General features: G+C 36.4%; 1 protein-coding gene across 5 annotated transcripts in view; it reads right to left on the bottom strand.

The window, feature by feature from the left end:
* Window positions 1–26,828, bottom strand: part of CAMSAP2 (calmodulin regulated spectrin associated protein family member 2) — a 119,425-nt gene that overhangs the window by 34,238 nt on the left and 58,359 nt on the right. For all 5 annotated transcript variants that reach the window (XM_059413061.1, XM_059413062.1, XM_059413063.1 and 2 more), the window contains 2 exons: window positions 12,643–12,804; window positions 7,038–7,121 (listed from right to left, as the gene is read on the bottom strand). In XM_059413061.1, coding sequence (XP_059269044.1) covers window positions 7,038–7,121; window positions 12,643–12,804 — 246 coding nt within the window. The remainder of the gene's footprint in view (window positions 1–7,037; window positions 7,122–12,642; window positions 12,805–26,828) is intronic.

Below are 26,828 nucleotides of genomic sequence, written 5' to 3'. Positions count from 1 at the left end.
GTTATTAGTAGTTAAGTTTCTGGGAAGTCAAAAGTTATAACTAGATTTCCAACTGCATAGCACCTTTAATCCCAGGTCAACTGTAAATATCAATGTCCTCTCAAATTACTTATTATAAAAGTAAAAATAATAACCTTTAAGTTAAGAAGCCAGACCATATCTTAACCAAGTGATCAAAATTAACATCACCTAGCAGGGAGGCAAATGGAGAACATACCCCTCTGGATAGAATACGGTCAGAAGGACACAATGCCAGTCTAAAAACCACAGCCTTAATTTAATTGTAAGGAAATACCAGAAAAAAACAAATTGAGGGATGAAAATGACCTGTATTCTTTAAAAATGTCAAGGTCCTGAACAAAAAAGAAAAGCTAAGGAACTATTCCAATTTAAAGAAGACTAGAGATATGAAACTAAAGCTACTTCATGACCTTGGACTGGATCTTGTACTGAAGAAAATATTATAATGTATAATTGAGTACAACTGGGACAAGCGACAAAACTGAAACACAGACCCTAAGACTGACCAACATATTATACTGACATTAAATCACCAGTACTTTGGTTATACAACAAACAGCTTTGTTTTTTGGAAATACACACTGAAGTATTAAGGGGTAAAGGGATTTGATGTATGCAACCCTCTTTCAAATGTTTCAGAAACATTTACATATATATGTATTTGTGTGTGATGTATATATCTGTGTATGTGTATATACATGCAAACATACACGCACACACACAGAAAGTTAATGTGGCAAATGTTAAATTGATGAATTTGGGTAAGGAGTATACAGAGCTCTTTTTCTATCTTGAAACTTTTTGTAAGTCTACAATATTTCAAAGTAAATATTCTTAAAGCAGTATATTAAGTCTATACCAATCCAAATCTTTGTAGAATCTGTATCCAATTGCATAAGATCTATAGAGCAGTTAAAGAAATCTGACTTTTACAGCCCTCTCAAGCAAAGATGAAAATCATAGTACTGGGACATTTAACTAATATTTAAGTCTCTCCAGGGCAAGTAATTTTTTTTTTTTTTTTTTTTTAGGGCAAGTCATCTTTATAAAATACTGCTTGGAGAAAAAAAATCATGGTACCATCTCTGAATTTTAAAAACACTTAAAACGGGGGCGCCTGGGTGGCTCAGTGGGTTAAGGTCTCTGCCTTTGGCTCAGGTCATGATCTCAGGGTCCTGGGATGGAGCCCCGTGTCGGGCTCTCTGCTCAGCGGGGAGCCTGCTTCCTCCTCTCTCTGCCTGCTTGTGATCTCTGTCTGTCAAATAAATAAAATATTTAAAAAAAATAAATAAATAAAAGAAATATCACTTAGTTAAAAAAAAAAAAAAGCTTAAAATGCCAAGTTCCTCTAAATGAGTTGAGAATACAACAGGGGTATATTCTAGACTGGGCAGTTACTTTACCAGTAAGTGAGTAAACAACTTTGAAAAGAAAAGGCATATTGGCAATAGGTATAAAGAAACAAATGAATCAGCACTGACCACAAAAGTCCACACAAGAATAAACTGTAATTACCGAATAGGATCTTAGGGGTAGAATTCCTTAAAAATGATCTAATTTCAGCAGGTCAAGTCTTCACAACTATTTGAGTGAAACAATGGTATGAAAAAGAAACCAAATAAATCTAAGAGTCAATGCAAATGATGTATCTGAAAATGATGTCCTATATTAGGAGATATATATATATATACACACATACATACACACGAATATATATATGAATGAAAAAGACAATTACAAAATTGTAAGCTCTAAGTCAATGTTTCCCAAAGCATGCTCCAAATAACACTAATTTTACAGGATGTTAGTAGACATTATTCACAAAAGAAGTCCAAGATTAAACATGCTTGAGAAATAGCTAGACAGGCTTCTTAACTGGGCCTTCAATGTACTAAAACGAGCTGTATCATTTTTAAAGGGGCACAGACAAGGCAGCATTTCCCAAATGTATTTGACTTCAGAATCTTTCTTTTGGGGCACCTGGCTGGCTCAGTTGGTAGAGTTGCGTGCTTTAGGAGTTCAAGCCCTACACTGGGCACAGACCTTACTAAAAAATAAACAAAACTGGATTCAATAAAAACTTTTAAAAAACTGATGTTATTGAAAAAAAGAATCTTTCAATTATTATCTCAGGTACTGTTTGAAGAAACAGAATTTATTTATTTATTTATTTATTTATTTATTTACTTATTGAAGATTTTATTTATTTATTTGACAAAGAGAGATCACAAGTAGGCAGAAAGGCAGGCAGAGAGAGAGAGGAGGAAGCAGGCTCCCTGCTGAGCAGAGAGCCGGATGCGGGACTCAATCCCAGGACCCTGAGATCATGACCTGAGCTGAAGGTAGAGGCTTAACCCAATGAGCCACCCAGGTGCCCAAGAAACAGCATTTAAAACAAAAAAAAGTTGGTCACAGTTTTTAATTGCTAAGGAACTTTGGTAAAAATAGAAATTCACAGGGGCTGAGGTAATCAAGCAAAGATGTGTAAGTGTTCAACTACTGTCTCACTGGGAAAAGTGTAGTCTACTTTGAGACTACACCTTTAAATGAAAAGCAATTAGAGCTCAGTTAATATTCTTTCTCCACAGGTTATTCCCTCAACCAATTCCCAACCCTCTGTAAAATACCTCACCAGTATTTCTATTTTAAAAGTGGCAAGTGTTACGCTGAAAAGACAGGTATCTTTAATACTGTGAGAAACAAACTTTACTCTATTAGTACTGTAAATTTAAGCATAGAAACCCATGAATTTGCAGCTATTTCAAAAATTAAACAAATAGTCTGTTTACTAATGCCCAACTATGTCTTTTACTTCATGTCCCCACTCATGTTATTCCCTATGACCTAGTGCCCTACTTTGCAAATATCATAAACCCTAAGGCCCTATTCAAGTCCCATATTTTCCAGAAAACCTTCTTAGATATTTTACTCCCAGTTACCATAACTCTACAAGTTACATATATATACTCATACATATAAAAGTTTGTAATAATCAGCTACTTGCTATTTTCACTAACCATTTGCTTTGAATCCCTTACTTTTACTAATATATTAAGAAAGGAAAATTTGAGAATCATTTTAGTCATAAAATTTAGAAGCCATTTAATTCAACTTTTAAATTTTTACAGATAAAGAAAATGAGGCCCAAGAGGTTAAGTGCCGTGGTAAAGGTCATGAAGTTAGTTAGTGGCAGAACTATTCTGACTTTAAGTTCATACTCATCTTTCCATAGCACTTTGAACAAACTCCTTAAAAGAATGAATGTTGGACTCAATGTTATTAGCTATAAACTTCAGAGATCTTTTAAGTTAGGGCTGCCAGGTTCAACAAATAAAAACATGAGATCCTCGTGTATCTCATTGTGAATTTCTCTGAAATTCACATTTAACTGGGCATCCTACTTTAGAGTAAAAAGGAGTATTAGAGGAAAAAGAGCAGCTTGAAAGAAAAACAGAAAATAACACTAGTAAACTGCTTAAACAAAACATTTTTCTAGGACATGGTACAATTTAAAATGTCTTCCTTTTAGGACACCAACCAACTCAACAATCAGAAATACATCATCAACAGATCTAATAACATCTAAAGAAATACATTTGGAATTCTAATTTTGGTCCAGCACTTATAATATACAGTGCAAGTAAAAAGGGCCAGTCTCTAAAATCTATAAAGAACGTATCAAACTCAACACCCCAAAAACAAGTAATCCAATCAAGAAATGGGCAGAAGACACGAAGACATTTCTCCAAAGAAGACATCCAATGACCAACACACACACCAAAAAGTGCTCAAAATCACTTGGCATCAGGGAAATAGAAATCAAAACCACGTCAAGAAAATCAAAACCAAGTCAGGAAATGACAGGTGTTGGTGAAGATGTGGAGAAAGGGGAACATTCCTACACTGTTGGTGGGAATGCAAGCCAGTGCAGCCAAACTAGAAAACAGTATGGCAGTTCCTCAGAAAGTTGAAAATGGAGCCATCCTATAACCCAGCAACTGCACTACTGGGTATTTACCCCAAAGATAGAAATGTAGTCATCTGAAGGAACACCTGCACCCCAATATTTATAGCAGCAATGCCCACAATAGCCAAACTATGGAAAGGGCCCAGACGTCTATCAACAGATGAATGGATAAAGATGTAGTGTGTGTGTACACACACACACACACACACACACACACACACAGGAATATTATGCAGCCAACAAAAATTGAAATCTTGCCATTTGCAACAAAGTGGATGAGACCAGAGGGTATTATACTAAGCAAAATAAGTCAATCAGAGAAAGACAATTATCATATGATCTCACTGATATGAGGATTTGAGAAACAAGACACAGGATCATAGAGGAAGTGAGGGAAAAATGAAACAAGATGAAACCAGAGACAGAGACAAACTGTAAGACACTCTTACTCTTAGGAAACAAACTGAGGGTTGCTGGAGAGGAGGAGGGTAAGGGGATAGGGTGGCTGGGTGATGGACACTGGGGAGAATATGTGCTATGGTAAGCACTGTGAATTGTGTAAGACTGATGAATCACAGACCTGTACCTCCGAAGCAAATAATACATTACACGTTAATTTAAAAAAAATGAATAGGAATAAACCTGTAGTTCAAAAAGAAAGAAAGAAAGAAAGAAAGAAATTGTATGGACAATAATGCAGCATTTTTGGGAATGAGGAAATGTTAACTCACTAAATTAAAGTTTGAAGAAGTTAAAAAAAAAATACAGTGCAAGTATCCCTCAACATATGCACGTATTTTACCAAGAAGATAGTTTAAAAAGAAGTTTCATAAAATAGATGTTATTGAACATCTAAGTTGAGAATAAGTAGATAAGGACAAGAGGTAAGAAATGTTATCATCCAAACAATGGGCTCTGGCTATAGCTGGATAAATCAAAGACAAGGCTAATCTGGGTTAGTAGGCCAGCAAGCTGGAGTAGGTGGGTGGCGTGGCAACTTCTTTCCACTTATATAGCAATAAGAAAGAACGAGTCATTCTACCTCTCATCCCTAAAAGGAGGAAAGAATCAAGAATTCTGTTTTTATGGGAATAAAAATCAAGAATAAAGTGACTGAATTTCCAGCCAAACCAACCAGTTCAAATGCCAAAAATCTCATCATTAGGTAATAGAGATTTCTTTCCCTAGTTTACACTGTCACAAAGTGGTTCTTCATAATGATGAAACCCCGCACTTTGCAGTAAGACTCTGTAAAATTAACACAGTCTATGTGAAATTTGCACAAAGATTCTAACAATTGGAAAGAAAATCATTTGAAAATAAAAATATGTATTGTGCTAAAATATGTATGAATCCAAATATTTAAAAATGAATCACATTTACTCAATGACTCACTAAACAAATATTGGTTGTGAGGTTAATATGTGCAATTGCATAAGACTAAGCACTATTAAAACATCAAAATGTTATGAGTAGTGCCCAGATTCCAGTTTTTCTTAAAAGCCACTTGCTCTGTTTGGAATATAAATGGCATTTTTTTATTCCATAAAATTATGTTTATTGGGTCCTATGTCAGCAAACAATCCCCATGTACTTCATGATGCGTATGCAATACTACCGAATTTAATCATTATATTTAACAAACAAGATTTCTATGGAAAAAGGTCATCAGTGTTATAACTTAGGATGATACCATCTTAGCTTATTCCTGATTAGAGCCAGGAGCAAAACTGGGGGCAAGGTTTTAACCCCTACAGGATGAGAAAGAGAGAAGAAGGGAAATTAACAGTAAAGGACTCAGAGAAGAAAGAGGAAAGAGACAGGGACAGAAGCTGCTGGAAGTCAGGAAAATGGAGCATGTGATCAGGGGTGACAGAAAACAAAGATTTCCATTCTGATATACCTAATTTAGGAGAAAGGATGTCAACAAGGTTAGGATGAAGAGTCAAGTATGGACAGTATTTTCAGCAGCTAGTCAGTAAGCTAAATGAGGGAAATCATTGTGATCCCCAAATAACAAATTTAGACACAATTTCAGGTGATCTCTTACAAAAGTTTTCTACTGAAGTTGGTAATACACAAAACACCTTTCCTTTTCTTTCCTTTTTTCTTTTTCTTCTTATAGAGGTATCAATGACCAGGAGCATTAGACCAAAATGAATAGAAAAACTGTATAATAATAAAGAAACTTTAAATAATTCAACTGGAAAATAAGATCTCTGAATGCTTATAATTTCTTTCACCCCAATTCAAATGCTACAGAACATGTTTAAAGAGCTCTCACTGTTTTAAAAAATGTGATATACTATAGTGCAGGAAATTTACTTCTGGTCTTAGTATATGATAAAAATACAAATTTTCAAAGAAGAAAACTCTAAAAGCCACAAGAATTTTGAAAGCATGAAAAAAACGAATCCATATTAATGTTTCTTCTTTCTTCATAGAATAATCATAATACACAATTCCTGGAATATATTTTATTTTATTTTTTATTTTTATTTTTTAAGATTTTATTTATTTATTTGACAGAGAGATCACAAGTAGGCAGAGAGGCAGGCAGAGAGATAGAGGAGGAAGCAGGCTCCCTGCCAAGCAGAGAGCCCGATGCAGGACTCGATCCCAGGACCCTGAGTTCATGACCTGAGCCGAAGGCAGCGGCTTAACCCACTGAGCCACCCAGGCGCCCCCTGGAATATATTTTAAAAGCCGGTCCTACTACAAGTCATTGTAAGGCTGATACACTGAAAATGTTTTCTTGTTGTTTCATACATTTTACCAAAGGCAAAGCCATTATTTTTGCCAAAAGTATTCCAGAGATTGAGCTCTTATCATTAAAAATTTTTCCTAAACACCTTCATCCAATTAACCTTCATTTTGTACTTCTACTTACTTGGCATTTATGACATGCTTTCTTAGGGCACAGTTAACCACCAAAAAATAATTTTATGAATATATCTATTTATTAATATCTGTATTTCCCAAACAATACATGTATGTGAACATACATAGTCTATCAATAAAGGCACCTTATTTTCTTTGAAACATATACCTTTTGACCTCCCGGAGCTTCAACTGTGTGATGTTCTTTCAATTTCTGTTCTTGTTCCATAATGTCTTTCAAATGTTCATTTACCTTAAAATATAAAAACACTAATTTGAATTTATATTCAAATATGACAGTGAAATAACACGCACCATAAAATGTCTGTGGTCAGATCTCCGATGTCAAATATTGGCATCACTTAAATAAGAAAATTTCATTTTCCCAACCAGAAAAAAATAGTATTTTACAGGTGTTTTATTTGATATTCTTAAATTAATTTATTTAAAAATTTGCTGAGTCTCTACTATATGTCAGGAGCTGGTTAGAGTTCTAGAGAAAAAAGGTACTCAATTTCCAATTTTAATGCTTACAAAACAAACCTTTTAAATTTTTATTTTCTTTAAAGATTTATTTGAGAGAGAGAGAATGAGCAGTGGGGAGGGGCAGAGGGAGAGAGTGGAGAGAAGCAGACTCCCTGTGGAGCAGGAAGCCTGACTCGGGGCTTGATCCCAAGACCTGGAGATGATAACCTTATCCAAAGGCAGACACTTAACTGACTGAGCCACCCAGAACCCCAACAAACTTTTGATTTAAAGATCTTATTTATTTATTTATTTATTTATTTATTTGAGAGGGAGAATGTAAGAGGGCACAAGCAGGGTGAACAGCAGCAGCAGAGGAGAGGGAGAAGCCAGATCCCCGACGAGCAGGGAGCTCACTATGGGGCTTGATTCCAGGACCCTGAGATCATGATCTGAGCTGAAGGTAGATGCTTAACCAACTGAGCCATCCAGGTGCCCCAACAAACTTTTTCATAAAAATTTTATTATCTCTTTAAGGACTAGTAAATGGAAATTATTTTCCTTAAAATTAATGTTTTTATTTTCAATAAAAACACTGTAGGTTTTTTTTTAAATGGCATGAAGCATTTATTTTATTATTTTTTCAATTTCAGTAGAGTTAACATTACGATACTAAATTAGTTTCAGGTGTACAATATGGTGATTCAACAATTCTGTGTATGACTCTTGTGCTCATCAAGGTAAGTGTACTCTTCATCCCCTTCACCTATTTCAACTATCCCCTCAACCCTTCTCCCCTCTGATAATCATCTGTTTGTCTCTATAGTTAAGAGTCTGTTTTCTGGTTTGTGTCCTTTTTTTCCTTTATTCTGTTTCTTAAACTCCACAAGTGAGTGAAATCATATGGTATTTGTCTTTCTCTGACTTATTTCACTTAGCATTATACTCTCTAGATCTATCCATGTTGTTGCAAAGGACAAGATTTCCTTCTTTTCTAATGGCTAAGTAACATTCCTGTGTGTGTGTGTGTGTGACACACACACACAGTAGAAAACACTTGGAATCAAGTTCTTAATCTGTGATTTCATAGACCTGTCCCTGAATCATGAGCGGGTTTTACTGCCATCATAAGGCCACAGCTAAAATAGATGTAAAAATCTTCTCTATGAGAAGTTTCTTGGGAGAAGGTCTAATTTATCTCCTATTACATTACTCAAACACCCATAATCTAGAAAGGTTAAGAAACAGTCTATATAGTACATAAAATATTTCTTAAGAATACTTTAAACAATTCTGGATTTTGAGCTAATGATTTTAAGGTCACTCTAGTAACGAAAAATAAATGTTCAAATTGTTTAATTATGGCACTCTGGAAAACATTAATGCCATTATCAACCACGATTACTCTAAACCCATAATTTTCTGAACTCTTCTATTGCCCAGAATTCAGTTCAGTGGCTAAAAACAAATGGAGAGAGAGGGGGCCTGGGTGGCTCAAAGGGTTAAGCATCTGCCTTTGGCACAGGTCATGAACCGGGGGTCCTGGGATAGAGTCCCATATCGGGCTCCCTGCTCTTTGGGGAGAATGCTTCTCCCTTTGCCTCTGCCTCTGCCTCTCTCTCTCATGAATAAATAAAATCTCTCAAAAAATAAAAATAAAAACAAATGGAGAATTTAAATTTATGATAAAATTTTTATAAGGTTTTATTTATTTATTCATGAGAGACGGAGAGAGAGGCAAAAGGAGAAGCAAGCTCAAGGGAGGGAGATGTGGGACTGGATCCCAGATGATGGGATCATGACCCGAGCCAAAGGCGAGCCACCCAGGCACCCAATTTATGATAAATTTAATTAACAATAATCACTAAGAGTTTTTTCTATTCATGATATTTCTAAGGGGTTACAAGGGATTTTATCAACAGATTTATTTTAGTATATGAATATGCCATGCTATAACATTTTCTAGTTAATCTCTTAGATCATCAATTTGGTTGTATAAAATACTCTAAGAGACAACAGAATTAGGAAAGACTTGGGTCTGAATCAAAACCTGTACTTACAAGCTATGACCTTAATAATTCCTTGATGCCTCTCAGCCTCAGATTTTAGTTTGAATAAAAGCTACCTCATAAAGCGGTTTGGGGTAGTATGGCTCTAAAATGGTCTCCACTAATCCCCTTGAATGAGAGAAGGACCTAATTTGTTTCTAACCAACAGAATACAACTAAGGTGATAGGATATCATGTTAGTGATCACGTTACATAACATTCTAATTTCCATCTTGCTAGTCAACTCTCTTGCTGGCTTTGACGATGCAAGCTACCATGCTGGGAGCTATCCTATGGAGAGGCCCACATGGCAGGGAATTGCTAGCCTTGCCTCCACAGAAGCAATAAGAAACTGAGGCCTTTAGTCCAACTGCCTGCACTAAACCCTGCCAACAACCGTATGAACTTGGAAGTAGATCCTACCCATTAATTTTAAGATACACTAGCTTTTATTTATTTATTTTCATTTTAAAATATAAAATAGTAGGGCTCCCAGCAGGCTCAGTCAGTAGAACACATGACTCGATCTCAGGGTTTTGAGTTTCTTCCTTTGAAAGAAAGGAACACGCTGAGTGAAATCTATATTTCTATGGTTTTCTCTTCAATCCACACAATGCACAGTGGCTAGAACTCAAGCAGAAAACCAGTCTTATTGGAATGAGGAACTGAGGGAGAAATCTGAGACTGTCAGAATGGCTAGACTTTGAGGAAGAGTATCCTTGGAAAGAAGGAATCACTACAAGGGAGACCCCAGCTCCATGTATAAACTGACATCAAATCCTTGGCTGAGCCCTGAACTATGCACATGTAGTAAAGACTCCAAGCAGCACAGAGGGGAAACAAGTGCTGGCAGGCTGAAGAAGCTACCTGCTACATAGGAGACCACTGCGGCACTTGAGTCCTACCAACACCTTGGGTTCTCCTTTCAAACTTTAGAAGGCTCACACATGATTTAGAAGTAAAGACTGAATTTAAGATAAGTACAGAGAAGTATTACTGGATTTGTCAAAATGGACGCCATCTTCCAAACCAACTCAGGAATAATCTCAGGATAGTAATGGGGATGAGAGAGAGAGCAGAGAAGGCTAGTGAATGAGTAAACAACTCTTTAGAGAGGTTCTGTATATGGATGAATGGGTTTTATCTGGATGGGGAAGTTTTATTTTCCTCCTTATGGTTTATCTGATAAAACCCTAGATGAGCTCGGTTACCCACCTTCTCTCTAGGGTGCATCTATGGAGGTAAGTATTACTGGAGAAATTTACACAAGGAAGTCAGTTTCACTTTAAATTTAGAAGTACACACTTCAAATTTAGAAGTACACACTTCAAATGGACACTCAGGGCTTACTGCCAGGCCAAGAAGTGTGTCATCAAGAAGTTCACTTTCCCACATTTCAAGACGATTTCATCCTTTCTTCTCTAGTCCTCAAACTTTCCATAACCCATCCCTTCTTACTGTTAGTTGAGGACCTTGCCTCTCCTTTTTTGAGACTAGAGATGGGGAGCCATCAGGTGGGACTTTTTTCTTCTTGCCACCAAATCTGTAAACTTTCTGCATCAGTACTCCTTCTCTTTCTTTCTTCCCTGCTGTTAAAGTAGAGAAAGTCTCCCCTCCAGCATCCTAACAGAGGGCAGTTTCTCTTCACTTATTGCTCTGGAACTCTTTCTTTCTTTGTCACGGTCACTGATCCTCCGCTTCGGTTCTTGTCAAGCTTTCATGTGCTTGTCAAGTTTTCATGTGCGTATGAGTCATGGGAACTTGTTAAAATGCAGGCTCTGATTTGATGGGTCTGGGGTTTGGGTGGAGAGTAGGCATTTCTAAGAAGCTTCAGGTGCTGCTAATGCTACTGGTGTATGGACCACACTGTTATTCCCTAAATCTCCTGCATCATTCAGTTCTCCCTCCCTATTGGATCATTCTCACAAGAATATAGACTTTCTGTAGTGTTTCCCATCCTGATGAATAAAACTTCATTCTTGGATTCAAAAAATATTTACTCAACACTCACAGTGTATAATACCCTACTCTGAGTGCTGGGAATTATATTTATCTGACAAGAAATAATTATTATTAAATGTAATTATAGATGTTACAGAATATACAGAAATCTATTTTAATCATTTTAACAGAATTTTTTTTTTTGTCAAAAGGTAATGGGAAATTTTAAGTAACTTGAACAACTTTACTTTTCATTTTGATTTAAAACAAAAACAGTAATGGAGTGTGCCTTAGTCTGTTCAGGCTGCTGTAACAGAAATAACCACAGAATAGGTAGCTTATAAACAACAGAAATTTCTTTTTTTTTTTTTAATTTTTTTGGGAAAAATTTAAAAAAACATTTTATTTATTTATTTGACAGAGATTACAAGTAGGTAGAGAGGCAGGCAGAGAGAGAGGGGGAAGCAAGCTCCCTGCTGAGCAGAGAGCCCGATGTGGGGCTCCATGCGGGGCTCAAGCTCAGGACCCTGAGATCATGACCTGAGCTGAAGGCAGATACTTAACCCACTAAGCCACCCTGGTGCCCCTTTTTAAAAATTTTTTGTTTAAATTCAATTTAGCTAACATATAGTGTATTATTAGTTTCAGGAATAGAATTTAGTGATTCATCCATTGCATATAACACCAAGTGTACATTAGATCAAGTGCCCTCCTTAATGTCTCTCACCCAATGTCCCCCTCCCTCTACCCAACTCCCCTCCAGCAACCCTCAGGCGGTTTCCCATAGTCAAGAGTCTCTTACAGTTTGCCTCCTTCTGTTTTTATCTTATTTTTCCTTCCCTGCCCCATGCTCCTCTGTTTTGTTTCTTAAATTCCACATATGAGTGAAATCATATATTTGTCTTTCTATGACTGACTTATTTTGCATAGCATAATACCCTCTAGTTCCATCCAGAAATTTATTTCTCATAAACCTGGACGCAGAGCATTCCAAGATCAGGGGACCAGCAGATTTGGTGTCTGGTGAGGGCCTGCTTCCTGGCCATCTCTTTGCTGTGACATCACAGAGCAGAAGGAGCAAGGGAGCCCCCCGGGGCCTCTTTTATATGGGCATTAATCCCATTATAACTTAATCACTTAAAGGCCTCACTTCCCAACATCATCACATTGGGGGTTAGGATTTCAAAATAAGAATTTTGGGTAGAGAAAACCAGCAATGTGTGGCAGAGTGGCAGTGCATAACTGAGGATTTTAATTGAGGATAAATTGAGGAGTTTCTGGTTATGAAACTCATTTTTACTACAGTGGGTATATTCCTACCTTATTAATCCAGTACATGACAGCATCCTCAATATCATACGGCAGATCCGTGGCTTGAAAAAAAGCTGAATACTGTTGAGCACACGCAATTACTTTTTCTATACTGACCATTTCTACGGTATAAGCCATCATTAGCGTATCTATCATGGCCAAGTGAGCACTCTGCAAATATAAAAGAACACAGAGTTTTAAAATTACACTTAGAAACTGTTGTTTATATATTTTAAAATGCTAATAATAATTCCTAACGAACAGTAACAGAACTAAAGACTACAGAAGACAAGCCTTAATAAGAAAGCACAAAATAAGAGATGAGCTAACTGAACCAAACTAATTTATTATTGAAATAATTATTAAGGATCCTTAAGACATTCATTATCTTCTACTCAGAGAATGTTCCTTTCCCCATTTTTCCTATTTTTAATAATGTTGTAGTCATTTATTCAGCAATACAACTTACAAACTTCAAGATACTATGTCTGGTGCACCGATTATTAATGGTACTAGTCAATTTCCAATCTTTGACTATGCTTTTGCCCCGGGCTTCACATCCACATAGTAGAAGTTCCTAAATTCTACTTCCAAAATGTCTTTCAATCTACTGATTGCCACAGTGCCAGTGCAGACCATCAATATTTGCCACCCTTGAAGGAGACAAAGACCTCTGATTCTCCTGGCTCCATCTTCCTCCTCATCCTATTCACCCAGCAGCCCAGAACTTCCAATCTTTCCTTTGCCTTTATTTGTTGGTGTACATGTTTTCTTGTTTTTAAACACAAAAGTATTATTACATGGTGATTCTTAAAAGTTCCAAACATTACAAAGTATATAAAGTAGGAATTACCTCTCTCCTAGTCCTTCTCCCCTAGCAACAGGTATAGTCTACTATATATTCTTACAAAGACATTCAATGCACATCAAATAGGTAAATATTCACATTGTGTCCTCTTCTCTGGCATTATAAACAATGGTACAACATTATATTTCTCCAGAGGCAATTTTAAACTGTGGGGCTATTGGGTCCAAGAGCAACCACATTTTAAGTTTTCATAAATAACCACTGATCTGCTTCCTAGAAAGCTTCTGGCAACGTTTATCTCCTGCCAAGAATGTTATCACTCTGCCTGTTTCCCCACATTTTTTGTCAAATATGACATCATTCACTTTTTATCATATGTATCAGTCTGAAAGGTTAAAAAAACCCCACTCTTGTTCGACTTTGCATTTCTCTGAAAGAGGATGAGCATCTTTTTACATGCTAAACAAAAAAATTGTATTTTTTCCTTGGAAAACTGCCTGCTTATATCTTTCACCTATTTTTCTTTTGGGGATGTTCCTCTATCTTCATTTCTTGATTTGTGAGTGTTCTTTATATATTAGGAAGATTAGATCTGTGTCATTCTGATAGCAAATACATTTTCCTAGTTTGCCTTTGGATTTTCAACTTTATTTATAGTACGCTATAGGGAAGATCTAAACATATTCTTGGTAAAAATCTATTGATCTCAATATTATGGCTTCAGATTTTACCCCATGTTTACAAAAGGCTTCCTCACCCCAAGAATATGGAAATATTGTCCTCTATTTTTTCTATTAACTTTAAACCTATCTAGAATTTGTTTCTGAAGACATTATAAACTAAGGCTAGTCATTTTTCCAAATCAGAGATTTCATCATATCATTCTCTCATGAAGTCTATCTCATTTACTTTATATAAGTCTAAACTCCTTAACAGAGGTAAAGTTCTTTAATCATTGCCCTATCAGTCTAGCATTATATTTTACCATTTCTTTCTCCCAATCCACACTCCTTTCAGAAGAGCCACAGAAGACTGCTGTTTCCCAAATCTGTCACCAAATTTCAGGTTTCTATGCCCTTGCTGCTGTCATCTTCTTTACAAATATATACTAAGTCCTGACATTGGCTTAATTGCCATCTTAATTCTAAAGGTTTTTTTCCAACTCATTTTCCAATCAAAATGACTCATTCTTCCTACAGAATGAGTAGAGGTTCCTACAAAATAGTTTGTACTTGCAGTAAATTTTGACTTATGTGAAGAAGGGCATGGGTACTGGTATTTTTAAAAAGCTCCCCAGAAGCCAGGGTTGAGAATCACTATCTCATCGTAGTACGGTCACCTGTACACAACACTATTCTCCTAGTGAGAAAGTAGGACTTTTGAGGGCAAGAAGATATTTATCTTCATATTTCCTATACCTAACATGGTACCTGGCAACTAGTAAGAGCTGGAAAGAAGGAAAGAAGCAGGGTGTCTGGGGGGTTTAGTTGGTTAAGTGACCAACTCTTGATTTTGGCTCAGATCATGATCTCAGTTCATGATCTCAAGGTCATGAGATTGGAGTGTGCTTAAGAGTCTCTCTCTTCTCCCCTTCTACCTCTCCCCATTCGCATGCTCTCTCCAAAAATCTAAAAAAATAAAATTAAAAAGAAAGAAGGAAAGAAGCTAGTCTGTGTGTCACTGTAAGGAAGGAAGAGCTAACTTTACACTGGAGCTTAAAAAAGAGGGTTTTGACTAGGAGGTGATAGACTAGCCTACCAAAAAGTTAGCACTGTTTATAGAAAGGCAGATACCTTATCTTAATAATGGCAATCATAAAACCAATGGTGATTCCTACTTAATAAGTCTAATTCATGTGCCAGATGCCATTCTAAGACTTCATTAATATATTAGTTCTTTCATTTCAAATCTTTTCTGAAATAAGGCTGGAAATAATATACATTTTCTATAACACAACTCTCTAAAGGAAGTATCATATACATTTTACATGTGAGGAAGCTGAAGTTCAGACAATTAAATATTTTGTCCAAACTTTATGTGCTCTTTCTACTTTTGTGCAGTTGGTAGAAATTAAATCATTTAGTTAGGCAAGCAATATTTTTAGAAATGATAAACACCATCTGTAAGAAAGAAAAATAAGCATCAATAATTGTTTCAAATTCAGATATTTTCATATTCTACCTTATCCGACAAGTCTTTTCCGGAATGCTATGCCCAGACAGACCAGTTATTCCTTCAGACCTGAAGTGGCACATTGAATCAACTTCCTTTCACTCAAGTCATTTTATCTGTATGTGTCTTTTCTATTAAACTCTGGCCCTGGAGAGTAGAGAGCCTGTCTTTTTTATCTTTGTTCCTAGCACAATGTTTTAAAAAGGAAAGCTCTTAGAAATTAGTATTTAATTAGTATTAAATTAATAATTAGTATTTAAGGGAATTAAAAGTTTTAGCATAACTCTTTTGAACAAAAATGTGGGAAAACATTTCAAGAGCCATAAAACTATTTGCATACTCTTTATCAAGATTCTTTCTCTTGGCAATTTATTCTACAGATATAATTTGAGAGGAAAAAATAACTGTGAATGAAAGTGACATTATATTATACATAACAAAAAGGAAGGAAACAATGTTACAATCATAATAAGTAATTATAGTATCTTAAAATATTTAACAACAGGTGAAAATACGCACAATATTGAGTAGAAAAAAACAACACTGCTTATAATAATGTTCAGGATATATACACATGCATACAATATGTATATACATACATGTATGGATATACACATGTAACATATATAAAACAGGAAGGGATAAGCTGTTAAAAAAACTTACTTAGAAACTACCTTATCACAGTATGCAAAAAAATGCATATAAAATCTAGCATTTACTTCAAAAAATTAGGAAACAGTAGAACAGTAGAATTGGTAATATTTTTTAAACGATTTATTTATTTATTTATTTGATACACAGAGAGAGATCACAAGTAGGCAGAGAGGCAGGCAGAGAGAGAGAGGGAAGCAGGCTCCCTGCTGAGCAGAGAACCCTATGCGGGACTCAATCCCAGGACCTAAGATCATGACCTTGAGCTGAAGGCAGCTGCTTAACCCACAGAGCCACCCAGGCACCCAGTAATACCTTTTCAAAACAAAAACATTTTCTCATTTCTCTAATTACTTAACTTCTACAAATTCAAAAATAAATTTTTATAAATACCACTCTTGTCCTTATGGTTATTTCTATATGATATTCAACCACTTTTAAACTAAAAATTTTCAAAATAAATATTAAATAAATTCTAGTAATTTTTTACCCTTTAACGTTACTATATGAGTTAGAGCTAAATTAAAAATTATGTAAAACAGAAAGAGAAAAGCTGCAAATGAAAAACTTAATACATAATATAAATAAAACTGTAGATCGAGCTGTAAATAGAAAAGTATATACATAATGTATCTAGAAAAGATCAATAATAAAAACAAAATAAACTCTAGGCTACAACCAGTATAGAGTAATTTATATCTCTAAATAAAACATACTTCTATAATTTCTTACCTAAAACATTAAGATCAGAATAACAATGATAGCTAACACATAGTACCATGTGCCATGTAATGTTTTCAGCATTTGTATTAAACTTATTTAATACAACCACCCCGTGAGAGGGACTCTTATTATACTTATTTTACAGATGAGGAAACTGTGTAACCTGTTCAAGGTGAGTCAGCAAGGAGGCAGTGATGCAGGGATTCAAACCTAGAAGTCTGGCTCCAGGGCCCATACCACCTGACACCAGCAGGCTGACTCATCCCAGTGCTACCCTCTCTGAGTCTGCGTATTAGCAGGACGCGAGGCAGCAGTGGCAGAAGCAATAACTGCCACCACCAGGTGGCAGAGCAGAAAGTCTATGGGCCGTCTAAGAGCAGTAGTATTAAGACTGCTTACAGAATAAAAAGCAGTTCCAATGAAAAAGGAAAGGATACAGAATCCCAATGAATTTAACTTGACAGAGCTTAAAGTATCACACAAAGACCAATAGTAGGTTCTATATATGTGTTATAAAAGTTATATTTTTGTTCTGTCCAATCAGTGGAGACTAGATAAAATGAATTACATTTACATATTAGAAATTAAAGTTAAAGCTATGGCATAAGGAAGAGTGCTTAATTAAGCGTCATATATTAGTAAGACAGAAGTTCTAGTATTGCATGCCTCTTATTATTCTTGTATCAGATTTAGACACAGAACTTAAAAAAAAAAAATTCCTAAAAAGAAGCCAGGCTTTGCTTGGCCTACTGTGTGATACAGTGGCTCTAACACCTACCATGCCCAAGCAGTCCTAGAGGGAGATGGGAGGGAGCAAAGACTTAACAAATCAATCATGAACATTATGTATTTGAATTATTCTGCTAAAATGATATGCACAGCATATACATATCTGACCACAGTTTCTCAAAATTAATTCCAATTCAGAAAATTATACCTTGCATATTATTTATTTTTAAAACAGGTTTACTGTATGTTTCATTTATCTTTAGTTTACATGGAGATAAAAGTAAAATAGCGCTAAATCTACTGAAATATCACTACATATCCATTAGGAAGGCTATAATTAAAAAGTCACATAGTAACAACTGTTGGCAAAAATGTAGGGAAGTCAGAACCCTATACCCTGCTAGTAAAAACATAAAATGATACAGCTGTTGTGCAAAACACTTTGGCAGTTCCTCAAAGAATTAAACAAAGAATTACCATTTGATCAATGCTACTTTTAGGTGTATATATATCATATATAATATAAATAAATAAAACCACATATATAAAGAAATAAAACCGCAAAATCTGTTCACAAACATTCATAATAGCCAAAAAGGTAGAAACAACCCAAATGTCCATCAACTGATGAATGGATAAACAAAATATAGATATTCCATACAACAGAATACAACTCAGCAATAAAATAGTGATATATACAAATAGAATACAACTCAGCAATAAAATAGTGATATATACAACACAGATGAACCTTGAAAACAATATGCTAAGTAAAAGATGCCAACCTCGGGCGCCTGGGTGGCTCAGTGGGTTAAGCCGCTGCCTTTGGCTCAGGTCATGATCTCAGGGTCCCGGGATCGAGCCCCGAATTGGGCTCTCTGCTCAGCAGGGAGCCTGCTTCCCCCTCTCTTTTTCTGCCTGCCTCTCTGCCTACTTGTGATCTCTCCCTGTCAAATAAATAAACAAATAAATCTTAAAAAAAAAAAAAAGATGCCAATCTCTCTCTCACACACACACACACATATATTATTCCATTTATAGGAAATGTACAAAAAGGGCAATATATATAGATAGAAAATACAAAAGCAGTTGCTCAGGGTTGGGGGTGGGAGATGGGGAGATAGGATGGTGATAGTAAAGGGTGTAGGGTCTCTCCTCAGGGTGATAAAAATTTTCTAAAATTGTGGAGATGCTTGTACAATTGTGAATATACTAAAAGCCATTACACTGTACAGTTCAAATGGGTGAATTATATGCTACATTAACTCTATCTCAAGCTGGTACTCAGAAAAACCAGATTAATTTGTGATGTTCTTCTCCCACTTTTCCAGTATAAAGATCTCATATATCACCATTTCTGGCTCTAAGTGAGCCATTATTCATAGGTTTGCCAAGTATCTTTATAAATACTTCCAGGTAAAGGGTGATTTATTTTTCTAGATAGTAGGCTATTTTATTATTTTAAGTAATATCTAAGAAAGATCATAAATGATGATCTTTAAAAATATCTTTTATCCAGATTAGTTGAAGCCATAAGAAATTAGAAATAAAAATATGTTAAAGGAAAACAGAATTTAGCATATTTATTTTTCTTTTTATCATCAATATATAGACATCTCCTGCTTAAAGGTATGCAGAATGCAAACTTATAGAAATAAGCAAATGTTATTTTTAATAATATCTAAAATACCCACTATCTAGAAAAATAAATCACCCTTCACCTTAAAGTATCTAGAATCTTAGATATTTCTTCTTTTTTTTTTAAGACTTTTATTTATTTATTTGACAGACAGAGATCACAAATAGGCAGAGAGGTAGGCAGGAGGGGATGGGAACCAGGCTCCCTGCTCAACAGAAAGCCTGATTTGGGGCTCAATCAGGACCCTGAGGATCATGATCTGAGCCAAAGGCAGAGGTTTAACCCACTGAGCCACCCAGGCGCCCTTAGAGATTTCTACAGTTGGCATGAAAACCAAAATTTTCCAGAAGAAAAAGAAACTTCTAATCATAATCTCTGTCCTCTGGTAAAAGGAATTCATAGCACATCAAAAATCCAGCCTATCAAAAGTGGGTTGACCCAAGGAGCAAAAAGCACTGGCCTTAGAAACAAAGTCAGGAGTATACACTGACCAACAAAGATTTTAGTTGTAACCTACAGGAGAATTATGGTATTGCTATTTGTGACCTACTGAGGGTGTACCCAACCTTTATTAAACAGAGGACCAAACAGAGCCACTGTTGCTCTGCTCTCGCCAGACAGAATGGTGAAAATGGCAACACTGACCAGGGAGCTGATGGCCACAGGATTCAAAATACTCCTCTCTTGAGATTCAATATTAATTCTGCCTAAATTTAACAAATATAACACACAACCAAACAGCAGAGAGTTCTCTTTAATCTGTTTCTATAAGGTTTGCAGGGGCATCTGCTTTATATCCTGTCATTTGCATTTCATGAATTTGACAATCATTTTTCAAGATAACGTTGAATCAAATGGTTACTAAGCTTTATTCTAAAATGAGTCTATACAAAATATAGCATAGCTCAAATGCCTAGTAAAAGATCCTGACCAATGAAAGATACTATGTCTCCTGAGCAGTTCCATCAATTTCATCTGGAATATGTCTAACCTTTAACAGCAAGTGTACTTAAATGAGGATCTACTAGGTAGACACATATAGGAACAGCATAACAGTAACGAAACACATATGGTAAACAAAGAAAACAGTCTATCACAGTGGTTCTAAATCCAACTGAGCATCAAATCACAAATTCCCTAGCCCCAAACCTTAGAGATGGTGATTCTTTATTTCCCTAGAGAGTCCCCAAAATAGCATCCTAACAGGAATCTTGCCTCCAATAGTCCCCAGAACCACAAGAAATTAACCTTCTACAACACATCTCTAATCACAACATTCTACAAGCAAAAGTCTTCTGTGACTTCCCAGGGCCTACCAAACAAGTCCAAAGTTATTTGATTAATGAAGTTCTTCATTATCTTAAAATAATCACGCCTGTCAGGCCACATCTTCCCCTACTTCTTCTTTAAACCCTATGGTCTAGTAGTGTAGATTAAGACCAAGGACTATTTAAGTGGAGAGCCTAGGTTCACTTGACTGTGTCAACTACTATGTAGTTTTGAGCCAAGTCCTCAATTTCTCTGTGCTTCAATATCCTCATCTGTAAAATGACGACAGTAAGAGTACAAGGCATTTTGTGCTCTAAAAATAACATTGTTTATGTCCAGAATACGGTTGGGGTAAACCACTCAAAAGCTATGCCACTTTGTAACCAGGAGGTAACCTGGACTATTCAAGCAGACAGCTCAACCTGACTGGCAGCTGCCATAGCAGATATTAGAAAATACACAAAAACCACTGTGAAAGTGCTGCCAGTGCTCTAACTAGGGCAATGCTGAGATATGGCTGACGGAGGTGGATCTCAGCCAGTATAGCCATATTAAGATGGGCATGGGAGGCAATGTAACCGTCCCTAGCCAAGAGCTGCATCAGGATGTGGACGCATATCTCTGGGAAGGAGTCCTGGGGGCAGATGTTTACCTTATGATTCAAAAATGGAAAAACTCTATGGTTCCAGTTTTGAATTACATGTAATCAATAAGAACATGTGATTATATACATGTATTTTTCCTACCCCTAAGGTGAAGAATGGGCCTAGAAGCAGTAACTACTAAAGTAGCAATAAATACACCTGTGCCCAGATCTTGGTATCTAAATACCATTTCCCGCATTAATATAAAACCAAGCCTCTTTAGAAAATGACTGAATCCAAGTCAGAAACAGATAAAGTACAAACTGAGCCTGGAATATACAGTTGGGTCAGAAAGAAAAAAAATATTCAAAGACTGATGGGGAGATGTCAAAAAGTTACAGAAGCCAGCTTACATGGGGCTCCTTCTGACAAATATGGACCCATTTTTTTAATATAAAAAAGATTAATGACAACAATGAGTTATAGTAAAAGGAATTAAAAAAAAAATCCATGAGTCCAAGGTGATAATCATTACAAGGGAAAGAAAGAGAATGCTTTCTTTACATTACAATGCCAAATTAGAAATGTAAAATTAGAGAGGAGGAGTCAAGATGGTGAAGGAGTAGCACACTGAGATAACATCAGGTCACAGGAGTTCAGCTAGATAATTATCAAACCATTCTGAACACCTACAAACCCAATAGGAGATTGAAGAGAAGAAGAGCAGTAATTCTAGAAACAGAAAATGGACCACTTTCTGAAAGGAAGGACATGTGGAGAAATGAATCGGAAGCAACGGGAAGATAGACTGTTGGAAAGCAGTGGAGCAATGGAATACAAAATCAGAACTTTTAGAAGTCTGCTCCACTGGGCAACATCACTCCAGAGGCGAAGCGGGGGTGGAGCCCTCGCAGGGACAGTGTGGTCTCAGGTCCCGTGGGGCCACAGAAGGATCAGAGGTGTCTGAGTGTAGCAGAGCTCACAGGTATCAGAGCAGGGAAGCTGGCTACAGAGCCAGAGCCAAGGAATGAGCTCTCAGCTCTGGGTTACCTCAAACTGTGATCTGCGGCATAGTTGGACCATTGCTCTTAGAGCAGGGACCCCACAAGTGGCAGATCCCGGGAGACCCATCTTCATCCACCATAAGAACAGAGCAGGAGGGATCTGCTAGGTTTGGAGACTCCAAATGGGGGTGTGCACCAGAGACAGAAACGCAAAGTCACAGGCTGGGTGAGCTTGGGGCACAGCCAGAAACCAGGGAGACAGGAGTAATTGACTGTTTTTATCCAAGGGCACACTGAGGAGTGGGGCCACGAGCTCTCAGCTCCTCTGAGCCAGAGATTGGGAAGCCGCCATTTTCATTCCCATCCTCCAGAGCTCTACTGAAAGCATTCAGGAAACAAAAGCTCCTAAGAGTGAACTGAGCAGATTACTTAGCCTGGCCCCTGGCAAGGGTGGCCCAATTTCACCTCTTGGGCAAAGAAATTTGAGAATCACTCCAACAGGCCCCTTCCCCAGAAGATCATCAAGAACATCCAGCCAAGACCAAGCTCACTGAACAAGGAGAACAGCAGAATTTCAGAGGGGGGGAAGCAAAGCATGAAATTCATGGCTTTCTCCCCGTGATTCTTTAGTCTTGCAAAGTTCATTAAATGTTCTTAATTTTATTTTTTTCTTATTCTAATTTTTTGAACTTTTCCTCTTTTAACATCTTTTAAGTAATTTATCTCAACAATACCTTTCTTTAAAAAAAATCTTTTTAATCCTACATTATTATAGTCATATTTTATCCTTCATTGTTTCTAACTTTATTTTTTGTATACATACAGGGTTTTCTCTTCTAAAAAATTTTTGGGATACAATTTCTTCTAACAGATCAAAATATACCCTAAATCTAGCACATGGCTTTGTTCTAATCTCCAGCCTGAGCAAATTCTCTCTACTTTTTCTCTTTCTTTTCCCAACCGATTACCAATACATTTTTTAGAACTTTTCTTCAATTTTCATCTTTACAGTCATATTCTATCCCTTCATCGTGTTTACCCTATTTTTGTATATATGTTTTTTTTTTCTTTAAAATTTTGGAAGGTAGTTTCTTCTAACAGATCAAAAAATACACCCAAAATTAAGTGGGTGGTTCTGTTCTATTCACCATCTAATATACATTTTCTTAATTTTTAATTTTGTTTAAACTTCTTTTTACCCCCTTTCTTCTTTCTGATTTGGTTAACATACATTTTTCTGGGGTCTTTGCCACCCTTTTAGTATTTTATTCTCTTGTTCATATTCTTATCCAGATAAAATGACAAGGCAGAAAAACTCATCATACACAAAAAAAAAAAAAAAAAAAAATAAGAGGTGGTACCAAAGGCTAGTGATCTAATCAATAGGGACCTTGGTAACATGTCAGATCTAGAGTTCAGAATGACAATTCTCAAGGTGCTAGCTGCACTTGAAAAAGGCATGGAAGATATTAGAAAAATCTGTCTAGAGAAATAAAAGACCTTTCTGGAGAAATGAAAGAAATAAAATCTCACCAAGCTGAAATAAGAAAAGTTATTAATGAGGTGCAAAAAAATGGAGGTTCTTACTGTTAGGTAAATGAGGCAGAAGAGAGAATTAGTGATAGAGAAGACCAAATGACAGGGAATAAAGAAGATGAGCAAAAGAGAGACAAACTACTACTGGACCACAAGGGGAGTATTCAAGAGATAAGTGATATCATAAAATGAAACAATATTAGAACAATTGGGATTCCAGAAGAAGAAAGAGAGAAGGGGCAGAAAGTATATGGGAGCAAATTATAATAGAGAATTTCCCTAATAGGGCAAAGGAAACAAGCATCAAAATCCAGGAGGCACAGAGAATCCACCTCAAAATCAATAAAAATAGGTCCACACCCCATCATCTAATAGTAAACCTTATAAGTCTTAGTGACAAAGAGAAAATCCCCAAAGCAGCTCAGGACAAGAAATCTATAACATACAATGGTATAAATATTAGATTGGCAGCAGACTTATCCACAGAGACCTAGCAGGCCAGAAAGAACTGGCATGGTATAGTCAGAGCACTAAATGAGAAAAAATATGCAGCCAAGAATACTATATCCAGTTGGGCTATCATTGAAGAGACAAGGAGAGATTAAAAGCTTCCAGGACAAACAAAAACTAGAAGAATTTGTAAAAACCAAACCAGCCCTACAAGAAAAATTGAAAGGGGAACTCAAAGCAAAGAAAGAGCCTAAAAGTAGTAGACCAGAAAGGAACAGAGACAATACAGTAACAGTCACCTTAGGAGCAATAAAGTGGCACTAAATTCATATCTCTCAATAGTTACCCTGAATGTAAATGGGCCAAATGCCCCAATCAAAAGACACAGGGTATAAGAATGGATAAAAATACAAAACCCTTGTTATCTACAAGAAACTCATTTCAGACCCAAAGACACTTCCAGATTTAAAGTGAGGGGGTGGAAAACAATATACCATGCTAATGGATATCAAAAGAAAGCTGGGGTGGCAATCCTTGTATCAGATCAATTAGATTTTAAGCCAAAGACTATATAAGAGATTAGGAAGGACACTATGTCATACTCAAAAGATCTGTCCAACAGGAAGATCTAACAATTTTAAATATCTATGCCCCTAACATGGGAGCAGCCAACTATATAAACCAACTAATAACAAAATCAAAGAAACACATCAACAATAATACAATAACAGTAGGGGACTTTAACAGCCTCCCTCACTGAAATGCTCTGATCATCCAGGCAAAACAACAATAAGGAAATAAAGGCCTTAAATGATACACTGGACCAGATGGACATCACGGATATATTCAGAACATTCCATCCCAAAGCAACAGAATACACATTCTTCTCTAGTGCACATGGAACATTCTCCAGAATAGATCACATCCTGGGTCACAAATCAGGTCTCAACCGGTACCAAAAGACTGGGATCATTCCCTGCATATTTTCAGACCACAATGCTGTGAAGCTAGAACTCAACTGCAAGAGGAAAGTTGGAAAGAACTCAAATACATGGAGGCTAAAGAGCATCCTACTAAAGAATGAATGGGTCACCCAGGAAATTAAAGAAGAACTGAAAAATTCATGGAAACAAATGATAATGAAAACACAACTGTTCAAAAATCTGTGGGACACAGCAAAGGCAGTCCTGAGAGGAAAGTATATAGCCATAGAAGCCTTTCTCAAGAAACAAGAAAGGTCTCAAATACACAACCTAACCATACACTTAAAGGGGATAGAGAAAGAACAACAAAGAAAGCCTAAACTCAGCAGGAGAAGAGAAATAATAAAGATAAGAGCAGAAATCAATGAAATAGAAACCAAAAGAACAGTAGAACAAATCAACAAAACTAGGAGCTAGTTCTTTGAAAGAATTAATAAGATTGATAACCCCTGGCCAGAATTAACAAAAAGAAAAGAGAAAGGACCCAAATCAATAAAATAATGAATGAAAAGAGGAGAGATTACAACCAACACCAAAGAAATACAAACAATTCTAAGAATATATTATGAGCAAATTTGACAATCTGGAAGAAATGGATGCATTCCTAGAGACGTATAAACTAACAAAACTGAACCAGAAAGAAACAGAAAACCTGAACAGCCCGATAACCAATAAGGCGATTGAAGCAGTCATCAAAATCTCCCAACAAACAAGAGCCCAGGGCCAGATGGCTTCTGGGGAAGTTAGAAGAGGAATTCTACCAAGCATTTAAAGAAGAATTAATACCTATTCTCCTGAAACTGTTCCAAAAAATAGAAATGGAAGGAAAACTGTCAAACTCATTTTATGAGGCCAGCATTACTTTGATGCCAAAACCAGACAAAGACCCCATCAAAAAAGAGAATTACAGACCAATATCCTTGATGAACACAGATGCGAAAATTCTCACCAAAATACTAGCCAATAGGATCCAACAGTACTTAAAAGGATTATTCACCACGACCAAGTGGGATTTATTCCAGGGCTGCAAGGTTGGTTCAACATCTGCAAACCAATCAATGTGATACAATACATTAATAAAAGAAAGAACAAGAACCATATGATACTCTCAATAGTTGCTGAAAAAGCATTTGACAGAATACAGGATCCTTTCTTGATCAAAACTCTTCAAAGTATAGGGATCATATTGAGGTACATACCTCAATATGATCAAAGCCATATATGAAAAACCCACAGTGAATATCATTCTTTTTTTTTTTTAAAGATTTTATTTATTTGTCAGAGAGAGAGAGAGGAGCGAGAGTGAGCACAAGCAGACAGAGTGGTAGGCAGAGGCAGAGGGAGAAGCAGGCTCCCTGCTGAGCAAGGATGATGTGGGACTCGATCCCAGGATGGTGGGATCATGACCTGAGCCGAAGGCAGCCGCTTAACCAGCTGAGCCACCCAGGCGTCCCATGAATATCATTCTTAATGCAGAAAAACTGAGAGCTTTTCCACTAAGGTCAGGAACATGGCAGGGATGTCCATTATCACCACTGCTATTCAATATAGTACTAGAAGTCCTAGCTTCAGCAATCAGACAAAAAAAAAGAAATTAAAGGCATCCAAATCAGCAAAAAGAAGTCAAACTATCATTCTTTGCAGATG

The sequence above is a fragment of the Mustela nigripes genome, chromosome 10, assembly GCF_022355385.1.
Source record: "Mustela nigripes isolate SB6536 chromosome 10, MUSNIG.SB6536, whole genome shotgun sequence".
NCBI classification, from domain to species: Eukaryota; Metazoa; Chordata; class Mammalia; order Carnivora; family Mustelidae; genus Mustela; species Mustela nigripes.
This window is presented reverse-complemented; position numbering and strand designations above follow the sequence as displayed.